We start from the raw sequence: 23,842 nt of genomic DNA on the forward strand, positions 1-23,842 counted from the left end.
TCGTTTCGGCTTCAAACTGCTACAGGAGAGATATTGAACCCTTCTGATTAAAAGTTGAAGACGGCGTTGTGATTCGTGCTACCGTTTTGATTTTACGAGCCTTCAAAGAAAACAACCACTGTGCCGCGACACCTAGGAAAAAGACACAGACACAACTTCCTCTAACTCCCAGTACGAATATCGTAGAGACATGAAACAAAAACCTCTATGTAGGTCTCACTCAGGACTACCACTGGACAAAAGTATTGGGACACCTAGGACTAGCACCTGCCAAAATGCGGACCCGACCAACGCTGCTTGCAGCTTTAATTATTATTAAAATAGCTTCAAAAGCTAGTGTTAGCATGCTAGCAATTGACTATCATTAGCAAGGAGCATTTTGACTTTGAGAACGGTTTGAAAATGTGGGAAATGTAGAAGTTAGGAAAAATTTCCCATTCATTTTGAAGGAGAAAATGTCTCGGAAAATGTGGAATTCCTGGAAAATGCGGATAGTTTTGGAAAGTAAAAACATGGTAGCTTTCCATCATTCACGGAATAATAGCAAACATTAATGTTCAACATGTTGAAGTAGGCCAAGACTTTTACTAGTGTGTCTCACCTGATGGTAGAAGAGGTCTGCCTGTCTGGACTCATTCCGCTTTCTCCACAGCGGAAAAAGACGGCGTCTCCAAAGAGAGCGAGGACTCGGGGAACTCCTCCTGCACCATCGGCTCAGAGATCTACTTGGACGTCAGCTACCTTCATTACCTCAACGACGCCCAAATGTGCATCAGCGGCTGCATGCGGGCCTGCCACGTGTGGTCGGCCCCGTACGACGGCGAGGACCCCCCTCCAGAGAAGTACCAGCCGGGCGTCCTGGAGGAGCCCGGGGCGAGGAGCCTGCAGAGGAGGGTTTCACAGCCACGGGCGGCGCCGCGTCTTCGATCCAACTCCACGGCGCTAAAGTCCGCCCAGCTGGAGCTGGAGTGGGACGACAGTTACGACGCGTGTCCGGTGCAGACCGCCGAATGTCCCGTCGAGGCCAAACCTCCGCTCTCGCCTTCCGCCGAACCTCCGAAGCACATAGAGGAGATGAGGAGGTCGGCCGTCTTGTTTGTAAAGGGTTCGTACATCGAGGAGTCCGAGTTCCAGGACGACGTCAAGGTGTACGATCTCGTGGCGAAAAAAACCACCATGGCCGCTGAGCCCGGTTCACGCAAACCCAACGTGATTGAATCCGGAGAACATCCGCCAGGCGGGCCCGAAGCTCCCCCGAAGAAAGGACTCAGTCGCCAGGCGAGCAAGAACACGTCCTCTCAGACGGATCAGGACCTCCTGGCTCAGTACGAGGAGCTCCTCCGGACGTTGGACGCAGAAGCGGGCGCAAAAGCGGCCAAGTCTGACGCGGAGCGGAAGAAGTCCGTCACAGCCGGGGACGAGGACGCGGAGGACATGGACTTTGCATCCTTCTCGGCGGACACCCCGGAGCCGGAGAAGGTGCATTCGCCGTTCAGTTCAGCGTTCCGGCATCCGAGCAGAAGTCAGTCTGCACCTTTCACAGGCGAGTGGACCACGGTCTTTCTTCCACGGTACCCGGCTGACAAGTGTTTCCGTGTCCAGGTCCGTTCGTCAGCGTGCTGCTGTCCCGCCTGGAGAACATGCTGTCCAACTCGCTCCACGTCAACTTGCTGTTGACGGGCATCCTGGCCCAGCTGGCCGCCTACCCCCAGCCTCTGCTGCGCTCCTTCCTGCTCAACACCAACCTGGTGTTTCAGCCCACTGTCCGCTCGCTCTACCAGGTCGCAGCCACCGCGCCTCTCACGCGGCGCGTCCGTTGACTAAAGTCTTTGTTTGCTGTCAGGTCTTGGCCACGGTGAAGAACCAGATCGAGCAGCTGGCAGCGAGCAGGAAGGACTTTCTGGAGACCATAGTCGCCGCCCAACACTGGCTGCTGGCCAGGGAGACTCTGTGCGGAGAAGCAGGTGAGGAAAAGTCCATGAAGATGCTAAACGGGGCGCCAGCCCTGTGGCGACCAATGTTCCCTCTAATGCAGGGGTTCTTAACCTTGTTGGAGGTACCGAACCCCACCAGTTTCATATGCGCATTCACCCAACCCTTCTTTAGTGAAAAATAAAATTTTTAGTTTTTTTAAATTATAAACATATAACTTCAAGAAGTTATATGTTTTTGGTAACACTTTAGTATGGGGAACATATTCTAAGTAACAAAGACTTAATTTAAGAGTTATTTGGACACTAGGGGAACATATTCTAAGTAACAAAGACTAAATTTAGAGTTATTTGGACACTAGGGCAGGGGTCGGCAACCCAAAATGTTGAAAGAGCCATATTGGACCAAAAATACAAAAACAAATCTGTCTGGAGCCGCAAGAAATTAGAAGCCATATTACATACAGATAGTGTGTCATGAGATATACATTGAATTAAGAGGACTTAAAGGAAGCCAAATGAGGCATAATGATGCAATATGTACATATAGCTAGCCTAAATAGCATGTTAGCATCGATTAGCTTGCAGTCATGCAGTGATCAAATATGTCTGATTAGCACTCCACACAAGTCAATAACATCAACAAACCTCACCTTTGTGCATTCATGCACAACGTTAAAGGTTTGGTGGACAAAATGAGACAGAAAAAGTAGTGGCATAAAACACGTCCTAGAAAGTCGGAGAAAGTTATACATGTAAACAAACTAAGGTGAGTTCAAGGACCGCCAAAATTAGTAGGACAAAACGCGCTTGCCAAATACTCGAATCAGTGAAGCATGTTTAATACAAACAGTGTGCTTTATAACAATTAGGGTCATGTTTGTCCTCCTACAGAAACCATACTAAAACAAAAAATATATTTTTTTCCCATCATCTTTTTCCATTTTTCATACATTTTTGAAAAAGCTCCAGAGAGCCACGAGGGCGGCGCTAAAGAGCCGCATGCGGCTCTAGAGCCGCGGGTTGCCGACCCCTGCACTAGGGGAACATATCCTAAGTAACAAAGACTAAATTTAGAGTTATTTGGACACTAGGGGAACATATTCTAAGTAACAAAGACTAAATTTAGAGTTATTTGGACACTAGGGGAACATATTCTAAGTAACCAAGACTAAATTTAGAGTTATTTGGACACTAGGGGAACATATTCTAAGTAACAAAGACTAAATTTAGAGTTATTTGGACACTAGGGGAACATATTCTAAGTAACAAAGACTTAATTTAGAGTTTTTTGGACACTAGGGGAACATATTCTAAGTAACAAAGACTTAATTTAGAGTTATTTGGACACTAGGGGAACATATTCTAAGTAACCAAGACTAAATTTAGAGTTATTTGGACACTAGGGGAACATATTCTAAGTAACAAAGACTAAATTTAGAGTTATTTGGACACTAGGGGAACATATTCTAAGTAACAAAGACTAAATTTAGAGTTATTTGGACACTAGGGGAACATATCCTAAGTAACAAAGACTTAATTTAGAGTTATTTGGACACTAGGGGAACATATTCTAAGTAACAAAGACTAAATTTAGAGTTATTTGGACACTAGGGGAACATATTCTAAGTAACAAAGACTAAATTTAGAGTTATTTGGACACTAGGGGAACATATTCTAAGTAACCAAGACTAAATTTAGAGTTATTTGGACACTAGGGGAACATATTCTAAGTAACAAAGACTAAATTTAGAGTTATTTGGACACTAGGGGAACATATTCTAAGTAACAAAGACTTAATTTAGAGTTTTTTGGACACTAGGGGAACATATTCTAAGTAACAAAGACTAAATTTAGAGTTATTTGGACACTAGGGTAACATATTCTAAGTAACCAAGACTACATTTAGAGTTATTTGGACACTAGGGGAACATATTCTAAGTAACAAAGACTAAATTTAGAGTTATTTGGACACTAGGGGAACATATTCTAAGTAACAAAGACTTAATTTAGAGTTTTTTGGACACTAGGGGAACATATTCTAAGTAACAAAGACTAAATTTAGAGTTATTTGGACACTAGGGGAACATATTCTAAGTAACAAAGACTAAATTTAGAGTTATTTGGACACTAGGGGAACATATTCTAAGTAACAAATACTAAATTTAGAGTTATTTGGACACTAGGGTAACATATTCTAAGTAACCAAGACTACATTTAGAGTTATTTGGACACTAGGGGAACATATTCTAAGTAACCAAGACTAAATTTAGAGTTATTTGGACACTAGGGGAACATATTCTAAGTAACCAAGACTACATTTAGAGTTATTTGGACACTAGGGGAACATATTCTAAGTAACCAAGACTAAATTTAGAGTTATTTGGACACTAGGGGAACATATTCTAAGTAACCAAGACTAAATTTAGAGTTATTTGGACACTAGAGGAACATATTCTAAGTAACCAAGACTAAATTTAGAGTTATTTGGACACTAGGGGAACATATTCTAAGTAACCAAGACTAAATTTAGAGTTATTTGGACACTAGGGGAACATATTCTAAGTAACAAAGACTAAATTTAGAGTTATTTGGACACTAGGGGAACATATTCTAAGTAACAAAGACTAAATTTAGAGTTATTTGGACACTAGGGGAACATATTCTAAGTAACCAAGACTAAATTTAGAGTTATTTGGACACTAGGGGAACATATTCTAAGTAACCAAGACTAAATTTAGAGTTATTTGGACACCAGGGGAACATATTCTAAGTAACCAAGACTAAATTTAGAGTTATTTGGACACTAGAGGAACATATTCTAAGTAACAAAGACTAAATTTAGAGTTATTTGGACACTAGGGGAACAAATTCTAAGTAACAAAGACTTAATTTAGAGTTTTTTGGACACTAGGGGAACATATTCTAAGTAACCAAGACTAAATTTAGAGTTATTTGGACACTAGGGGAACATATTCTAAGTAACAAAGACTAAATTTAGATTTATTTGGACACTAGGGGAACATATTCTAAGTAACAAAGACTAAATTTAGAGTTATTTGGACACTAGGGGAACATATTCTAAGTAACAAAGACTTAATTTAGAGTTATTTGGACACTAGGGGAACATATTCTAAGTAACAAAGACTAAATTTAGAGTTATTTGGACACTAGGGGAACATATTCTAAGTAACCAAGACTAAATTTAGAGTTATTTGGACACTAGGGGAACATATTCTAAGTAACCAAGACTAAATTTAGAGTTATTTGGACACCAGGGGAACATATTATAAGTAACCAAGACTAAATTTAGAGTTATTTGGACACTAGAGGAACATATTCTAAGTAACAAAGACTAAATTTAGAGTTATTTGGACACTAGGGGAACATATTCTAAGTAACAAAGACTTAATTTAGAGTTTTTTGGACACTAGGGGAACATATTCTAAGTAACCAAGACTAAATTTAGAGTTATTTGGACACTAGGGGAACATATTCTAAGTAACAAAGACTAAATTTAGATTTATTTGGACACTAGGGGAACATATTCTAAGTAACAAAGACTAAATTTAGAGTTATTTGGACACTAGGGGAACATATTCTAAGTAACCAAGACTAAATTTAGAGTTATTTGGACACTAGGGGAACATATTCTAAGTAACAAAGACTAAATTTAGAGTTATTTGGACACTAGGGGAACATATTCTAAGTAACAAAGACTTAATTTAGAGTTTTTTGGACACTAGGGGAACATATTCTAAGTAACCAAGACTAAATTTAGAGTTATTTGGACACTAGGGGAACATATTCTAAGTAACAAAGACTAAATTTAGAGTTATTTGGACACTAGGGGAACATATTCTAAGTAACAAAGACTAAATTTAGAGTTATTTGGACACTAGGGGAACATATTCTAGGTAACAAAGACTAAATTTAGAGTTATTTGGACACTAGGGGAACATATTCTAAGTAACCGAGACTAAATTTAGAGTTATTTGGACACTAGGGGAACATATTCTAAGTAACCGAGACTAAATTTAGAGTTATTTAGACACTAGGGGAACATATTCTAAGTAACAAAGACTAAATTTAGAGTTATTTGGACACTAGGGGAACATATTCTAAGTAACAAAGACTACATTTGGGGGCGGTATGGCGTAGTGGGTAGAGCGGCCTTGCCAGAAACCTGAGGGTTGCAGGTTCGCTCCCCGCCTCTTACCATCCAAAAATCGCTGCCGTTGTGTCCTTGGGCAGGACACTTCACCCTTGCCCCCGGTGCCGCTCACACCGGAGAATGAATGATGAATGAATGAGTTGTAAAAATGAATGATGGGTTCTCACTTCTCTGTGAAGCGCTTTGAGTGTCTAGAAAAGCGCTATATAAATCTAATCCATTATTATTATTATTATTACATTTAGAGTTATTTGGACACTAGGGGAACATATTCTAAGTAACAAAGACTAAATTTAGAGTTATTTGGACACTAGGGGAACATATTCTAAGTAACAAAGACTAAATTTAGAGTTATTTGGACACTAGGGGAACATATTCTAAGTAACAAAGACTAAATTTAGAGTTATTTGGACACTAGGGGAACATATTCTAAGTAACAAAGACTACATTTAGAGTTATGTGGACACTAGGGGAACATATTCTAAGTAACAAAGACTTAATTTAGAGTTATTTGGACACTAGGGGAACATATTCTAAGTAACCAAGACTAAATTTAGAGTTATTTGGACACTAGGGGAACATATTCTAAGTAACAAAGACTTAATTTAAAGTTATTTGGACACTAGGGGAACATATTCTAAGTAACAAAGACTTAATTTAGAGTTATTTGGACACTAGGGGAACATATTCTAAGTAACAAAGACTAAATTTAGAGTTATTTGGACACTAGGGGAACATATTCTAAGTAACAAAGACTTAATTTAAAGTTATTTGGACACTAGGGGAACATATTCTAAGTAACAAAGACTAAATTTAGAGTTATTTGGACACTAGGGGAACATATTCTAAGTAACAAAGACTAAATTTAGAGTTATTTGGACACTAGGGGAACATATTCTAAGTAACAAAGACTTAATTTAAAGTTATTTGGACACTAGGGGAACATATTCTAAGTAACAAAGACTTAATTTAGAGTTATTTGGACACTAGGGGAACATATTCTAAGTAACAAAGACTAAATTTAGAGTTATTTGGACACTAGGGGAACATATTCTAAGTAACAAAGACTTAATTTAAAGTTATTTGGACACTAGGGGAACATATTCTAAGTAACAAAGACTTAATTTAGAGTTATTTGGACACTAGGGGAACATATTCTAATCCAGTGGTTCTCAACCTTTTCAGTGATGTACCCCCTGTGAACATTTTTTTAATTGAAGTACCCCCTAATCAGAGCAAAGCATTTTTGGTTGAAAAAAAGAGATAAAATACAGCACTATGTCATCAGTTTTTGATTTATTAAATTGTATAACAGTGCAAAATATTGCTCATTTGTTGTGGTCTTTCTTAAACTTGTTAAAAAATAAACAAGTGATTCAATTATAAACAAAGATTTCTACACATAGAAGTAATCATCAACTTAAAGTGCCCTCTTTGGGGATTGTAATAGAGATCCATCTGGATTCATCAACTTCATTCGAAACATTTCTTCACAAAAAAAGAAATCTTTAACATCAATATTTATGGAACATGTCCACAAAAAAAATAGCTGTCAACACTGAATATTGCATTGTTGCATTTCTTTTCACAGTTCTTTTTGACAGACATTTTAAAAAAAAACTCACGTACCCCTTGGCATACCTTCAAGTACCCCCAGGGGTACGCGTACCCCCATTTGAGAACCACTGCTCTAAGTAACAAAGACTAAATTTAGAGTTATTTGGTTAGGGTTATAATAAGGCCATGCCGAATAAGGCATTAATAAGTACTTAATAATGACTAGTTAAGAGCCAATATGTTACTAATTTGCATGTTAATAAGCAACTAATTAATGGTGAATATGTTCCCCATACTAAAGTGTTAGCATGTTTTTTTACTGGTGCATAATAAAATGAACCGTGCATGAACATCACCTTGTTCAAACAACAAAACCAACACAGTGCATAAACTCACAACAAATGACACACCTGCAAATCAGTCTGCTGTTGTCGTATCCGTAATAAGCCGATAGAGAGAAGTTTATATTTACACGATGAGTCGGGTGTGTCTCGACCTCCGCCGAACCCCTGAGGCCGACTAACCGAACCCCTAGGGTTCGATCAAACCCAGGTTAAGAACCACTGCTCTAATGTGTCTAAAAGGTGACAACATACTGTTGCATGAAAAATAATTCAACCTTACAAATTAAAAATCTTTTCGATGTTATTCATTTTGAACTAAATTCATTTCAAACGTCAGAGGCTTTCAAAAGCTGGCCAATTGGTTTAAAAAAAAAAAAAGGTAACTCAGTGATTTAATAAATACAGTAGATTAGGTGTTTAGAGCCATGTGTTGCTAAATACTGCAAGCTTGTATCAAGTGCAATGATTTAACCCGTCACAATAAGGAAAATGGTACCGTGTTTTTCGGACTATAAGTCGCAGTATTTTTTCATAGTTTGGCCGGGGGTGCGACTTATACTCAGGAGCGACTTATGTGAGAAATTAACACATTAGCGTAAAATATGAAATAATATTATTGATCTCATTCACGTAAGAGACTAGACGTATAAGATTTCATGGGATTTAGCGATTAGGAGTGACAGATTGTTTGGTAAACGTATAGCATGTTCTATATGTTATAGTTATTTGAATGACTCTTACCATAATATGTTACGTTAACATACCAGTTGGTTATTTATGCCTCATATAACGTACACTTATTCAGCCTGTTGTTCACTATTCTTTATTTTAAATTGCCTTTCAAATGTCTATTCTTGCTGTTGGCTTTTATCAAATACATTTCCCCAAAAAATGCGACTTATACTCCAGTGTGACTTATATATGTTTTTTCCTTCTTTATTATGCATTTTCGGCCGGTGCGACTTATACTCCGGAGCGACTTATACTCCGAAAAATACGGTATTTACATTGTAGATTGTCACATCAAAACTATGAATGAACACATGTGGAGTTATGTACTTAACAAAAAAAGGTGAAATAACCGAAAACAAGTTTTAATTTCTAGTTTCTTCAAAATAGCCACCCTTTGCTCTGATTACTGCTTTGCACACTCTTGGCATTGTCTCCATGAGCTTCAAGAGGTAGTCAACTGAAATGGTATTCACTTCACAGGTGTGCTTGAAGCTCACCCAGAGAATGCCAAGAGTGTGCAAAGCAGTAATCAGAGCCAAACTTTTGGCCTGTACTGTACCTTTTCACACATTTTCATAAACTCAACTTTTTTTTCCATTAAAGACTGAAAAAAACAAAACCAAATGAAACATGAATCTTGATAAAAGGTGACAACTAGGGCTGCAACAACTAATCGATTAAATCGATTAAAATCGATTATTAAAATAGTTGCCGATTAATTTAGTCATCGATTCGTTGGATCTATGCTACGCGCATGCGCAGAGTTTTTTTTTTTTTTTTTTTTTTAAATAAACCTTTATTTATAAACAGCTGAGAAACAATAATCAAAATAAGTATGGTGCCAGTATGCTGTTTTTTTTCCCAACAAAATACTGGATAGGATAGAAATGTAGTTTGTCTCTTTTATCCGATTATTAATCGAAGTAATAATCGACAGATTAATCGATTATAAAATTAATCGTTAGTTGCAGCCCTAGTGACAACATACTGTTGCATGAAAAATAATTCAACCTTACAAATGAAAAATCTTTTAGATGTTATTCATTTTGAAATAAATTCATTTCAGACGTCAGAGGCTTTCAAAAGATGGCCAATTGGTTTTATAAAAGGTAACTCTGATTTAATAAATATTAGGGGTGTAACGGTACACAAAAATTTCGGTTCGGTACGTACCTCGGTTTAGAGGTCACGGGTCGGTTCATTTTCGGTACAAATTTGCAAAATCTTCCACCAAAAATATTTTTCTTAGTGGACTATTTGATGTGAAGTAATGGGAACCTTGGATAGGTCAATAATTCATAATAACATTGATTTTGATTCAATATTATGTTTTGAGCAATGACAGTTTGAAAGAAAAAAAAAAAACAGCTTTGTTTTATTAGTCAACATTGCAACTTTTTCTAAATTACATTTAACCTTTAAGCTTTTTTATTTCACTTTTGTTACACTACCGTTCAAAAGTTTGGGGTCACCCAAACAATTTTGTGGAATAGCTTTCATTTCTAAGAACAAGAATAGACTGTCGAGTTTCAGATGAAAGTTCTCTTTTTCTGGCCATTTGGAGCGTTTAATTGACCCCACAAATGTGATGCTCCAGAAACTCAATCTGCTCAAAGGAAGGTCAGTTTTGTAGCTTCTGTAACGAGCTAAACTGTTTTCAGATGTGTGAACATGATTGCACAAGGGTTTTCTAATCATCAATTAGCCTTCTGAACCAATGAGCAAACACATTGTACCATTAGAACACTGGAGTGATAGTTGCTGGAAATGGGCCTCTATACACCTATGTAGATATTGCACCAAAAAGCAGACATTTGCAGCTAGAATAGTCATTTACCACATTAGCAATGTATAGAGTGTATTTCTTTCAAGTTAAGACTAGTTTAAAGTTATCTTCATTGAAAAGTACAGTGCTTTTCCTTCAAAAATAAGGACATTTCAATGTGACCCCAAACTTTTGAACGGTAGTGTATGTTTTTGTTTATTTGAATAGTATTTTTAGAATGTGCCGTGGGCCTTTAAAACATTAGCTGTGGGCCGCAAATGGCCTCCGGGGCACACTTTTGACACCCCTGCTATAGATAATAAAAAATTAAATGTGATAAATCTATGGATAAAAAGCAGAGCCTGGCGACGCATGCGCGTTTATCATAACTCTCTCTCTCTCTCTCTGCCCCTCCCTCACACAATTTGTTTTGTTTTTAACCCCTTCTTAACCCTGAACGTACATTGAAAATACACGCAACCCTAACTCAAAATGCCGGACATTTGAGGCATTTAAGAAACTCCGCCCTGACAGCTCCGCAAAAGAGGACATGAAAAGAGGACGTATGGTCAGTCTATCCTAGCCCGTTAGCTGCTAGCATGCCGTGTGTTGTGCCTCGGTGTGCATTGTTTACACAACGTGCGTTACGCTACTTAATATGTCCGTGTGGAAACTCCTTCGGTACACCTCCGAACCGAACCGGAACCCCCGTACCGAAATGGTTCAATACAAATACACGTACCGTTACACCTCTGATAAATACAGTCAATTAGCTGTTTAGAGCCATGTGTTGCTAAATACTGCAAGCTTATATCAAGTGCAATGATTTAACCCGTCACAATAAGGAAAAAGTTATATTAGGATACAAGTATAATGGACAAACTAACATTATTATCTTCTTCAAGATTTTTCATGCAGCTCTTCCAAATGTTGTATTGTTTTGGTCATTGCAAGCTAACGTTCTTGTCCCCCGCAGACACGAGCGTAGCGAGAGGCGCCAGGATCCTAACGAGCTCTCCACCAGCAAAGCCCAAGTCCATCTCCCCGGAGCGGACCGACGTTTTTGCCACCGTCCTCTTCACCGAGTTCCTGAAGGAACTGGCAGCCCTTGCACAAGAGCACTCCATCTTGTCTTACATTCCTATGGAAGAGTAATTCAGTCCAACCCTTTAGGACTTTTTATCCGGCACTACTGGTAAAAGACATTTTGTACGTCCGGTTCGGACTGTATTTGGAGTTGTTTTATTAGATTTTTACAAAAGCTAAGGCAATCACCTGTATGTGCATTTGGAACATGTCCACAACCAAAGACACCAGTCTGGTTTATTTACAGCCTTTCTCAGCAGGGGCTCCTGGAGCGCATTAGCATTAGCATTAGCAGCTGCTTAAAGGGGAACTGCACTTTTTTGGGGGGGGGAATTTTGCCTATCTGTTCACAATCATTATGAGAGACAAGAACACATGCCTTTTTTGGGGGGCGGATTTTAAAAATGATAAAAAACGCTTTCAACATGCGGCTAATGTGAGTCATTGTTGTAGCCTTCAAAGCCTCTTACACACTGCAAGTATATATATATATATATATATATATATATATATATATATATATATATATATATATATATATATATATATATATATATATATATATATATATATATATATATATATGTACAATTTAGTAAAACACACCTTCATAACAATATGTACAATATACACACTGCAAGTATATATATATAAATAAATAATGTAGTAACAGTAGGGGTGTAACGGTACGTGTATTTGTATTGAACCATTTCGATACGGGGGGTTCGGTCCGGTGGTGTACCAAACGAGTTTCCACACAAACATATTAAGTAGCCGCCTCCGCTTCCTTCTGTCTCTGTCAGTCCTCTACACAGCACCCAGTATTGTCCCGCCCACACAACCATCTGATTGGTTACAAACAGAGCGGTAACAGCCAATCAGCAGTGCACATTCAGAGCGCATGTAGTCAGTGCTTAGCGTTTAGCAGGTAATCATCAGGCTGCGGACTCTCCCCAAATGATGATAAACACTTCCCAGTCAACTACTAGTAACATCACTATGAGCCCGTTGACCTTCTAGAAATATAAGAGGCAGCTCAGCTCGCTCGCAGTCCTGGCTTGAGGTGAAGGCTAATTAGCTCTTAGCGTAACGTTAGCTCATTTTGCGGTGTGTGCGTTACGGACAGCAAAGCCCTGTCTGTCTGTTATTTCACTTGACCTTTTTCTGTGTTGATTGAGCTGTGTTGAAGCAGCAAAAAAGGACATTATGTTAAATGAAGAGTTTCTGTCTCTGATAGTTGATATAATAATGTAAGTGCATCATTAAGCCTACATGAACTCCATGGTGTTCAGGGATGAATAGTCTCTCCTATTGCTATTGTACTATTTTTTCAGCTGTAGTTACATGAATCATTAGTAATGCAGCAGCCTAGTTTTGAATGGCAGGGTCCCTGCTATCACATGTTGATAACAATATAACATTTACATAATAAATCGACTACAGGCTTCCCAAATGCTGTAATAAATTAAGCATGATGAGTTGACTTGAAACTGTTTAATGTTGCACTTTTTATATGTACAAGAAAAGTTTTGTCATTGTATTTAATCTGAGCAACAACTTGAGGCAGTTTAATGTTGATTAACGTGGGCAGAATTATTATAGTGTTCCAAATGTTAAAAGGATAAAGCCATTGTTTACACATTTGGTAAATAAATAACCAAAACATTTATATTTGGTTGTTTTCTTACTGTACCGAAAATGAACCGAACCGTGACCTCTAAACCGAGGTACGTACCGAACCGAAATTTTTGAGTACCGTCACACCCCTAAGTAACAGACACCTTCATAACAATATGTAATATGTACAATATACACACTGCAAGTATATATATAATGTAGTAACAGACACCTTCATAACAATATGTAATATGTACAATGTTTGCCATATTTGGTAATTTTAGTCAATATCAGGACTTCCTTCCCCGGCACATTTATTTACGTTTCCATAGCGGCGCACTTCCGACTTCCGGCAACAAACATGTGTTCCTACTTCCGGATACAAATGCAAGTGTGTTCTAATCATGGCAGACTTAGTAATAAACATCGAAGACGACTATTTTTGGACAAATGAGGATTCACAACCATATTTTTTGAAGCTGAATATACTGAGGATGAACTGCTGCTTATAGAAGCCAGCGCAAAGGAAGGGTGAAACTTTGGCGCAGACGGAAGCCCAGAGAGTGAGGTCGGTGCGACATGGTCACACTGCAAATCTAGAACTTTGAGCTAAGCTTTGCCGAAATAATGGAGTGCTTACCCAAAATCAACCTGAAACGTCCCCGGCGAGGTGGACCAAACTTTTCAGATAGTGTAATATGATTGTTCATGTTTTTACGTCAGGGATTTACCGTATTTCCTTGAATTGGCGCCGGGAATATGGTATTCGCATGCCTCGAATTACAGCCGGGTCAAACTCGTTTCGCAAAATAATTAGCGCATGCTTGGCACTTCCGCCGGGTCAAATATGAGTCATGAAATGACTCCCGCCTCCTGGTGGTAGAGGGCGCTAGTGATCCTTCTTGCGACTGCTGGTACTGCAGAAGAAGACAACCGGCAGCAAGAGTGCATAGCCATTGTTTGCTTGGACTTTTACCATGGAGGATTACATATCTAAAATAAAACAGTTTTCTAAACTGGACTTTCAATCGAAGCAGGAGGTAATACTTAAAAGGAAGATCTCCATCGAGAGAGAGAGACTTTTAAAACTGAAGAAAGATAAGGAAGACTTATATATCGATGCTTTTCTTTAAAAGGAGCTGGCATGGACTCATTTATACCTAAAGGTAAGACAATAATAACGTTTTTATTATTAAATGTGCTTTTCATGATAAGGTAAGCGCCGGAGTGAGAAGAGGTTTTAAAATAATTAGCGCATGCTTGGCCATCCCGCAGGCTTCTGGTAAGCGCAGGAGTGACAGGAGGTTTTAAATGAATTAGCGCCCCTGCGGCTAATCAAGGAAATACGGTATTACAAATTCAAACGCGATTCGGGTGCTGGAGTAGTAGCAAGCTTATCTCTTTTCGTAACTAACTTTAACGGCTAAAAACATACCAAGCTAGAAAGAGTTCCTCAGTGTTCGCTCTTACGATAACAATGTCACTACAGCTTGGTTATTATACGAAATATAACAAAGTATTGTTGACGATTTATTTAGAGTTAGAATTGATCGCTCCCATTAGCTGCAATGCTGGCCACCAAGAACGAGCCGATTTTTAGATGTTAGAACTTAAAATGCAAAAAAAAACATTTTGTCTTCTTGTCTCTTAAAAAAATGTGAATAGGTGAAAATTCCTAAAAAAAAATTAAGTTCCCCTTGAAGTTCACAAAACGGTGTCAGTTTGTGTTCAACGTTTATTTTTTCCAGTCGGTTCCTTAGATTTAAAACCTTTTTTGGGTGAAATGATGTTTCCTCCACATGTTCCCATGCAGCCTATTTAATTAGTGTAAGAATGTATTTATGGCAAGAGTTTACTAGACAAATTAAGGGTGATTGGGGCGTGATTATGCTTTGCACGTTTTTAGAAAGAGGCTTCAAGCTGTTTTCAGGACTTCCTCTTTTTTGTTGTTGTTTAGAAATGTTTCACATCATCTCACATTGTTTTCTGTAACATGTTAGAGTGGTTAAAAGGTCTATTTTGCAAAAAGAAAATCTATTTTTACAGGTCCGAAATGCCATTGGTTTATATTTACAGTTTAAATGTTATATGATTGCCTCTTTTGAAAGAGCTGCATTGGTATGATTTGATTCAGTCATGGGTACATTTTGAAATATTTGGATGTTCAAATTTTTTTTTTTAAATGCTTAAATTCAGCGTTTACCAAAGGAAAACGTCTGCTGACGAATGTTAAACTTATAGCTAATAACATTTAAGGAAAAACAATCATAGCGTATATTTGGTGTGATAATAAATTATTCTGTATATTTTTCTTTTTGTGCTTTTTGGACACACACACACACACACACACACACACACACACACACACACACACACACACACACACACACACACACACACACACAAAAACAGCAACTTTTTCCGGCCTTTTGAAAATAAAACACAATTTTACATAATATTGAAAACAAAACAACATAAAAAAAACTGGTTCTCAAACTTTTTCACTAAGTACCACCACAGAAAAAACCGTTGCTCTCCAAGTACCACCATAATGACCAACATTAAAATAAAGTAGCGTAGTGGGTCGAAGTATTCATTAAAAACAAGGCAGAGGTTTTATTTAGCAAGTATATTAAATATTTGTGGCCACTGTAACATTACACAGTTTGAATATAGGTAAAATAAAACATTACTGACCTATTTAAGCATTTATTTTGCCATACCACTAGTGAATCACTGCAATGGTATGTACTAACATCTATAGAAGTTGTATGAAATACAGACGTCTGTCAAACACACCATCAGCAGCTTCTCCATTTTCTCCTGGATAAATGTCATTTAGATGTTTTTATTTTTTAAATGTATTTTGCTGGCGTTATCGACTAATTTTGCTTCAGAATGGTGCAGATTAGCAGTGCTAGTTAGCTACAGGTTGGTCATGTTTTTAATGATTAATTTATTTAATTCAATGTATATCATCTGCTTCTTCTCCTTCTCCCACTTCCATCGTTACCCTGCTTTAAAAAAAAAAAAAAAAAAAAAGATATGTCGATCACCACTATAAGCTAATGCTAGTAAGGCCCCGGATGTTGTGGTGGGATCTTACAGGCTTCACTGTGACGTTGGCTATGCAATAACAATTAGCTGGGAGACAGCCGTGTATTTGGACGGTTTACAATGTGATGGTGTAGATTAAAAATAAATCATCACAATAAAAATAATGTATTGCCTAAATACTGACAGACCTCTAAAATAACTATGTGTTATTACAGTGGTAGAGACATGTCGATTTGGAATCACATTCATATTTGGTGGAAGTCAAAAAGCTAACATTAATAAATATTTAGAAACAGGTCATGTTGTTTATCCACTAGAGGGAGCTGCCTGCTTGTTTATCTGCTTTAAGGTTTCTGCTGGCGCACTCAGCATTGGCTACACCTTAACAATCAAATATATATATTTTTAAGAATATCAGACAAAAATTGCGTGGTTTTCCAAACATAAGAATTTACATTATAACATATGCATATAATTTACAGAATGATCAACCTTAAGAAAGTCAGTGACTTCACTAGTAAAGTGGGTGACATTGTTATCACCAGGAAAGATGAGGTCACCTACCTAGGTTCCATTCTAGAGGCTAACCTTTCCTGTGATAAAATGGCAATCAAAAAGGTCAACCAACGAACAAGATTTCTCTACAGAATCTCCTCTCTGGTCAACAAAAGCACCATGAAGACTCTAGCGCAGTGGTTCTTAACCTGGGTTCGATGGAACCCTAGGGGTTCGGTGAGTCGGGCTCAGGGGTTCGGCGGAGGTCAAAACACACCCAACTCTTTGTGTAAATAAAAACTTCTCCCTATCGGCGTATTACGGATACGGCAACAGCAGAAGTCCGACTGATTTGCAGGTGTTGGTTTTGTTGTTTGAACAAGGTGATGTTCATGCACGGTTCATTTTGTGCACCAGTAAAAAAACATGGTAACACTTTAATATGGGGAACATATTCACCATTAATTAGTTGCTTATTAACATGCAAATTAGTAACATATTGGCTCTTAACTAGTCATTATTAAGTACTTATTAATGCATTATTCGGCATGGCCTTAGTATAACCCTAACCCTCTAACCCTGGCCCGAACACTCTAACCCTAACCAAATAACTCTAAATTAAGTCTTTGTTACTTAGAATATGTTCCCCTAGTGTCCAAAAAACTGTAAATTAAGTCTTTGTTACTTAGAATATGTTCCCCATATTACCAAAAACATATAACTTTGTCTTGAATTTGAAAAAAACCCAACATTTTATTTTTCACTAAAGAAGGGTTCGGTGAATGCGCATATGAAACTAATGGGGTTCGGTACCTCCAACAAGGTTAAGAACCACTGCTCTAGCGGGAACTCTCATTCAACCCTTTTTCGATTACGCATGCACCTCCAAAACCCTCAAATCAAGACTTCAAACATCCCAGAACAAGCTAGTCAGGTTACTTCTAGACCTCCACCCCAGATCACACCTCACTCCTACCCACTTCTGGCTCAGGGTGGAGGACAGAGTAAAACAACTTGCACTGAGCCTAGTCTATAAAATCCGCTCCACCTCCCTGATACCGAAGTACATGTCAAACTACTTCCAGAACGTAAATGACCGCCATAACCACAACACCAGGGGGAGCTCCACTAACCACGTCAAACCCAGATTCCAATCTAACAAAGGTCTTATAATAAAAGAGGAAGAAGATTGTTAGGGTGAGACTCAAGTTTCCTGTGAGGACACCACTTCCCAGAACAAGCTAATCAGGTTACTTCTAGACCTCCACCCCAGATCACACCTCACTCCTACCCACTTCTCCAAAGTGGGCTGGCTCAGGGTGGAGGATGGAGTAAAACAACTTGCACTGAGCCTAGTCTATAAAATAACCCGGCAGAGGAAACTCATTTCGGCCTCTTATACTCGTGATCTTGTCCTTTCGGTCACAACCCAAAGCTCGTGACCATAGGTGAGGATGGGAACGTAGATCGAGCGGTAAATTGAGAGCGTTGCCTTCCGGCTCAGCTCCTTTTTCACCACAACGGATCGACACAGCGTCCGCATTACTGAAGACGCCGCACCGATCCGCCTGTCGATCTCACCATCCACTCTTCCCTCACTCGTGAACAAGACTCCCAGGTACTTGAACTCCTCCACTTGGGGCAAGATCTCCTCTCCAACCCGGAGACGACACTCCACCCTTTTCTGGATTGTAAATAATTAAATGTTCTAATGCTTTCTGAGCTCACTATGTTCACTGCTCGCTGTACATGTCCTACCAAGTCAGACTTACACTGTTACAATGTCCATTTATCAGATGATAAACTTGTATGATGACTGAAATACGCTAATAGCAACCTACCCCACCCCCCCATCCCTTCCACGTCCCACCCCCGGATTGTACTCTGATGATTAACTTGTATGATGACTGTATTATGCTGATATATACCGTAATTTCCGGACTATAAGCCGCACCTGACTATAAGCCGCACCAGCTAAATTTAGGGGAAAATACAGATTGCTCCATATATAAGCCGCACCAGACTATAAGCCGCAGGGTTTTGATGTGTAATTAGCGTAGTATATAGGGGTTCCTGCTACCACGGAGGGGATTGTCGGGACAGAGATGACTGTTTGGGAACGCAAAGCGTCCCATTTATTAACAATAAATCTTTCAATCATTCAATCAAACTTTCACATCTTTGACATGGCGAACAGCATTCGTGCAGAGTACAAATAATACAACGGTGCAAAGTAATACAAAGTGCTCGCCTGTACGTTATCAAAATAACCAGCCTACCGGTAAATGAAAAGTCAGTCTTTAATCATTGTGTCATCGTCTTCCTCCTGCGTACTAAAACCACCGAAATCCTCTTCGTCGGTGTCGGAGAAGAAAAGGCCGTAAATAAGCCGCACCCTTGTATAAGCCGCAGGGGCCAGAACGAGGGGAAAAAGTAGCGGCTTATAGTCCGGAAATTACGATATTTGTACCATGAATTGATTAACGTGGACTCCGACTTAAACAAGTTGAAAAACTTATTGGGGTGTTACCATTTAGTGGTCAATTGTACGGAATATGTACTTCACTGTGCAATCGACTAATAAAAGTTTCAATCAATCAATCAAAACAAAGCGAGTTCACTCATGACGCTGCAACTTTTACAGCCAGAAACTCTTTAATACTTGGCATAAATAAGACAACATGAAATGATCGTACGTGAACAAAATGTGCATTATTTACAGTTACCAAGAATGGATATTGTTCACATTTGAACCGATACGATACAGAGGTCCCGGGTACCAATTTTCTGCACTTTTTCTTACAAAATAACTAATTATGATAGCCGCTGTCTTGCTTCATCGTCACATTTCTGAGTCTCATTTGCAGGTATGACACAAAGTTGCGTGTCCAAGATGGCAGTAGTGTTTAGTTTATGGAAGGGGTGTCCAAACTTTTTCCACTGAGGGCCGCACACTGAAAAATTAAAGCATGCGGGGGCCATTTTGATATTTTTAATTTTCAAACCGTAACAAAATATATAGATTCTTTTTTTTTAACAATTAGGGCTCCTGGGGCCCGTAAAGCAGGGGTGAGCAATTAATTTTTCCCGGGGGCCGCATGAGCAACCCGAGCACTGCTGGAGGGCCACATCGACAATATTTCAATTAAATTTTGCTCAATATTATTTTTGATATATACCGTAAGATAAATAATAATAATAATAATAATTAATAATAATAGTAATACTTCAACATAGTGTGTGTAACAGCATTCCATGACTAATATAAATAAATTAACATTAATAATAAATGACAGTAAAATAAGCACACGTATGACTGAGGAGTCATAGTGTAACTTTGTGTGGTGTTTGAGTTGTCCGACTTTTTGTGTGGCCATAAACGCACCAGTGGTTTAGTGCTATGCGTGTTGGTGACAGATGACAAGTTGGTTTTGGCCTGGTTTGTACGGCAGAAAATGACTAGTTTTTCCAGATAGAAGTGTTTTACTCATGTTTTTGGTGTGGTTATGTCCGAATATAAACAGTTTTGCTCAATAAAGTGATCGATATAATTCCTGTCCTCGAAGCATCTCGATAGACATTACAATAATTGAACGGTGTTCAATTGAATGTGTTGACGAACACCGTTAGGGCCGCTTGTTGTCACTGTCACTCAAAGTTGCATTGCATAATTACATAGAATAAATATGTTTATTTTGTTTAGAATTCAGATGGGATTTGACTTGGTGCGCGGCATATATTTGCTGTGCGCAGAGGACGCTTGAGCAGTGCGCAATTGCGCAGGCGCGCACCTTAGAGGGAACGTTGCTTGGCAGTCCATGTCTTGTTGAAAACACGCCATTCCTCATCAACTTTTCTCTTTTTAGCGTCTCGGGTGTAAACCGTGCATCACTTGTCGCTGCATGTGCACCTTCACTCGCAGGTTACACACGGACACACGCCCATAAATAATACTTTTCAAAATAAAAGCAGCACAGTTGTATTGTGCGCACGACATAGATGTTTTTTCAACTTTATTTTGTAATTTGTGATTGCAGCTGTTCACATTCACTCACAATCACGCACACGCATACGTCCACACGGAAGTAATACAAATAACGCTTTTCAAAACAAAAGCAGCACCGTTGTATTGCACACTCGACATAGATACTTTTAAAAATGTATTTTGTAATTTATGATTGGCCTCACGCGGGCCGGACAGGGACGCACAAAGGGCCGGATGTGGCCCGCGGGCCGCAGAATGCCCAGGTCTGCCGTAAAGGGTCTCAGTCATTAAAATGTTAAAAACAAGTCAAATTATTATTGCCTATTATTATATATGCCTTTTCTGTCAAAGACAACTTTGTTTTTTATAGTAAAAGTGAAATATGCAGTATTTCCCCCACCGCCCACATTCAGAAAGCAATGTTTGATGTGAAGTAATTGGAGCCCTGAAAAGATTAATAATGCATGACACCATTGATTTTATTTTCATTATTATTTTTGATTAATCACAGTGAAAAGATAAATAAAATCCCACTAAACATCTTTGGGATCCAAAAGGTACCCCACTCATGAAGTGATACATTTTTATTATTATTTGTTTTACTTTCAACACTTAAGTTACGAGATCAACTTCAGATATATCTGTCGTTTTTACGTTTGAACTATTATTTTGTTTGTTTTATGCTCTTTTGTCAAAGAAAACTTGGAGGTTTTTGTATGGCAACCACACAATATATGCAGTATTTTTCCACATAAAACATTTTAATGTGAAATATTTGAAGTCATTGGAGCCTTGAAGATGTCAATAATTCATTATTATTGATTTTGTCTTTTTTTTGTTTTTTTGAGCAATGGCAAAAAAGGAAAATAAAGAGACAAAATAAAAAAAAACAGCCTGCATGGCAGCTTTGTGTCAACATTGCAACGTTTTCTAGTTAGATTTCACCTCATTCCACTTTTTTAATGTTTTTTTGATTTTTGCAATGGCATCTCCAGAATGTGTGGCGGGCCGCTAAACAATTAGCTCCGGGCCGCACTTTGGACACCCCTGGTTTATCAATCAATCAATCAATCAATCAATCAATCAATGTTTATTTATATAGCCCTAAATCACAAAAGTCTCAAAGGGCTGCACAAGCCACAACGACATCCATAAGGTTTATGGCGTGTTGGCTCGACTGTTCAGTCTTTGCTAAATGTAGTCTTTAGATGCGCCCTAAAAAGTGTTATCAATGTAAGTATTGTACTTATTACGCAACAGCTGTTTGAGTCTAACATGCATCTTAGTTGTAGTTTTCCATACCCAATCTGTAGGTTGACATTGCCATGTAAACTCCCTAATGCTGATCCCCCAGGAAGAAGTTAAATATCTCACCACCGTGACTGTAAATAGTATAATTTGTCTGTACAATTATAACTCTGCATAACAATGTAAGTTTATGAACATTAAAAGGAAACAACACCCGTGGTTACAGTGAAGCAAAGTTCTACATAGGCTTCATTATATTCTGGTCCGGGAAAAAAAGGATGTTCCCGGAGGAAACATCGCAACACGCCCCCCGCCCCGCTATTTGAGAATGACTGATGTAACATGCCGAAAGCAAAGCCCAATTTTATTAGCACCAAGCTAGCGCATTTTTGGAAAAGTGAAGCCTTACTTTACTTGGGATGAGGCGTTTTTGAGAGTCAATTTCTATGATGGCATTGGAAGTTGCAACATACCTCCAGTAGAGGTCATTGGGCTGAGTCCGCTCTCAGTGCTGCTGGAGTGATGGTCCACACGCAACCCGGGTCTTGTAACATTGGCACCGATTTTGGCCGGTGCCAAAAAACAGGCACCGAATTCGGTAGCCATCCCTACTTACTGTAGTTGATCTAGACAGATTGAAATGTGGCGATGCTAGTCTGTCGAGGTGTCCTTGAATGACAAAATCTTCTCCTGTAGAATCTCCCGCACTAGAACCGGGTCGGCTCGGCCTTTGGTCTCCTTCTGAATCAGTCCCATGAGCTTGTTCAGAACTTTCTGGTTCCCCGATTTGATGGCACGGACCTTAACGGAGAAGCAGAAACTCAAATTACCTCACATTTGTCCCATGAGAATACACATGACCATAAATAGTCTGTTCCCGAGTCAAACTGTGACCATCATAGCAGACAACCAATCAATCAATCAATCAATCAATGTTTATTCATATAGCCCTAAATCACAAGTGTCTCAAAGGGCTGCACAAGCCACAACGACATCCTCGGTACAGATCCCACATACGGGCAAGGAAAACTCACCCCAGTGGGAAGTCGATGTGAATGACTATGAGAAACCTTGGAGAGGACCGCATATGTGGGTAACCCCCCCCCTCTAGGGGAGACCGGATGCAATGGATGTCGAGTGGGTCTGACATAATATTGTGAAAGTCCAGTCCATAGTGGATCTAACATAATAGTGTGAAAGTCCAGTCCATAGTGGATCTAACATAATAGTGTGAGAGTCCAGTCCATAGTGGATCTAACATAATAGTGTGAGAGTCCAGTCCATAGTGGATCTAACATAATAGTGAGAGTCCAGTCCATAGTGGATCTAACATAATAGTGTGAGAGTCCAGTCCATAGTGGATCTAACATAATAGTGTGAGAGTCCAGTCCATAGTGGATCTAACATAATAGTGTGAGAGTCCAGTCCATAGTGGATCTAACACAATAGTGAGAGAGTCCAGTCCATAGTGGATCTAACATAATAGTGTGAGAGTCCAGTCCATAGTGGATCTAACATAATAGTGTGAGAGTCCAGTCCATAGTGGATCTAACATAATAGTGAGAGTCCAGTCCATAGTGCATCTAACATAATAGTGAGAGAGTCCAGTCCATAGTGGATCTAACATAATAGTGTGAGAGTCCAGTCCACAGTGGATCTAACATAATAGTGTGAGAGTCCAGTCCATAGTGGATCTAACTTAATAGTGAGAGTCCAGTCCATGGTGGATCTAACATAATAGTGTGAGAGTCCAGTCCATAGTGGATCTAACATAATAGTGAGAGTCCAGTCCATGGTGGATCTAACATAATAGTGTGAGAGTCCAGTCCATAGTGGATCTAACATAATAGT

The 23,842-nt window shown here is 38.9% G+C and overlaps 2 protein-coding genes across 3 annotated transcripts in view; one reads left to right on the plus strand and one right to left on the minus strand.

The window, feature by feature from the left end:
- LOC133639797 (FHF complex subunit HOOK-interacting protein 1A-like) overlaps positions 1 to 12,047 on the plus strand; it is a 95,570-nt gene extending 83,523 nt beyond the window's left edge. Inside the window, exons 10-13 of the mRNA XM_062033409.1 lie at positions 653 to 1,543; positions 1,603 to 1,781; positions 1,844 to 1,964; positions 11,480 to 12,047. Of these exons, the coding sequence (XP_061889393.1) occupies positions 653 to 1,543; positions 1,603 to 1,781; positions 1,844 to 1,964; positions 11,480 to 11,658 (1,370 nt within the window). The 3' untranslated portion in view covers positions 11,659 to 12,047. The remainder of the gene's footprint in view (positions 1 to 652; positions 1,544 to 1,602; positions 1,782 to 1,843; positions 1,965 to 11,479) is intronic.
- Positions 1,839 to 23,842, minus strand: part of LOC133639798 (glutamyl-tRNA(Gln) amidotransferase subunit B, mitochondrial-like) — a 71,282-nt gene continuing 49,278 nt past the window's right edge. Inside the window, exons 13-14 of one of the 2 annotated variants that reach the window (XR_009823859.1) lie at positions 22,465 to 22,792; positions 1,839 to 1,948 (exon numbers count right to left, since the gene is read on the minus strand). Coding sequence is in view for 1 of the 2 variants with exons in the window: in XM_062033410.1 (XP_061889394.1) it covers positions 22,643 to 22,792 (150 nt within the window). In the remaining variant the exon portion in view is untranslated. Of the gene's footprint in view, positions 1,949 to 20,702; positions 22,793 to 23,842 lie in introns of those variants that run through there. The other variant, XM_062033410.1, reaches the window with a different exon arrangement.

Source organism: Entelurus aequoreus, linkage group LG22, assembly GCF_033978785.1.
Source record: "Entelurus aequoreus isolate RoL-2023_Sb linkage group LG22, RoL_Eaeq_v1.1, whole genome shotgun sequence".
NCBI lineage: Eukaryota > Metazoa > Chordata > Actinopteri > Syngnathiformes > Syngnathidae > Entelurus > Entelurus aequoreus.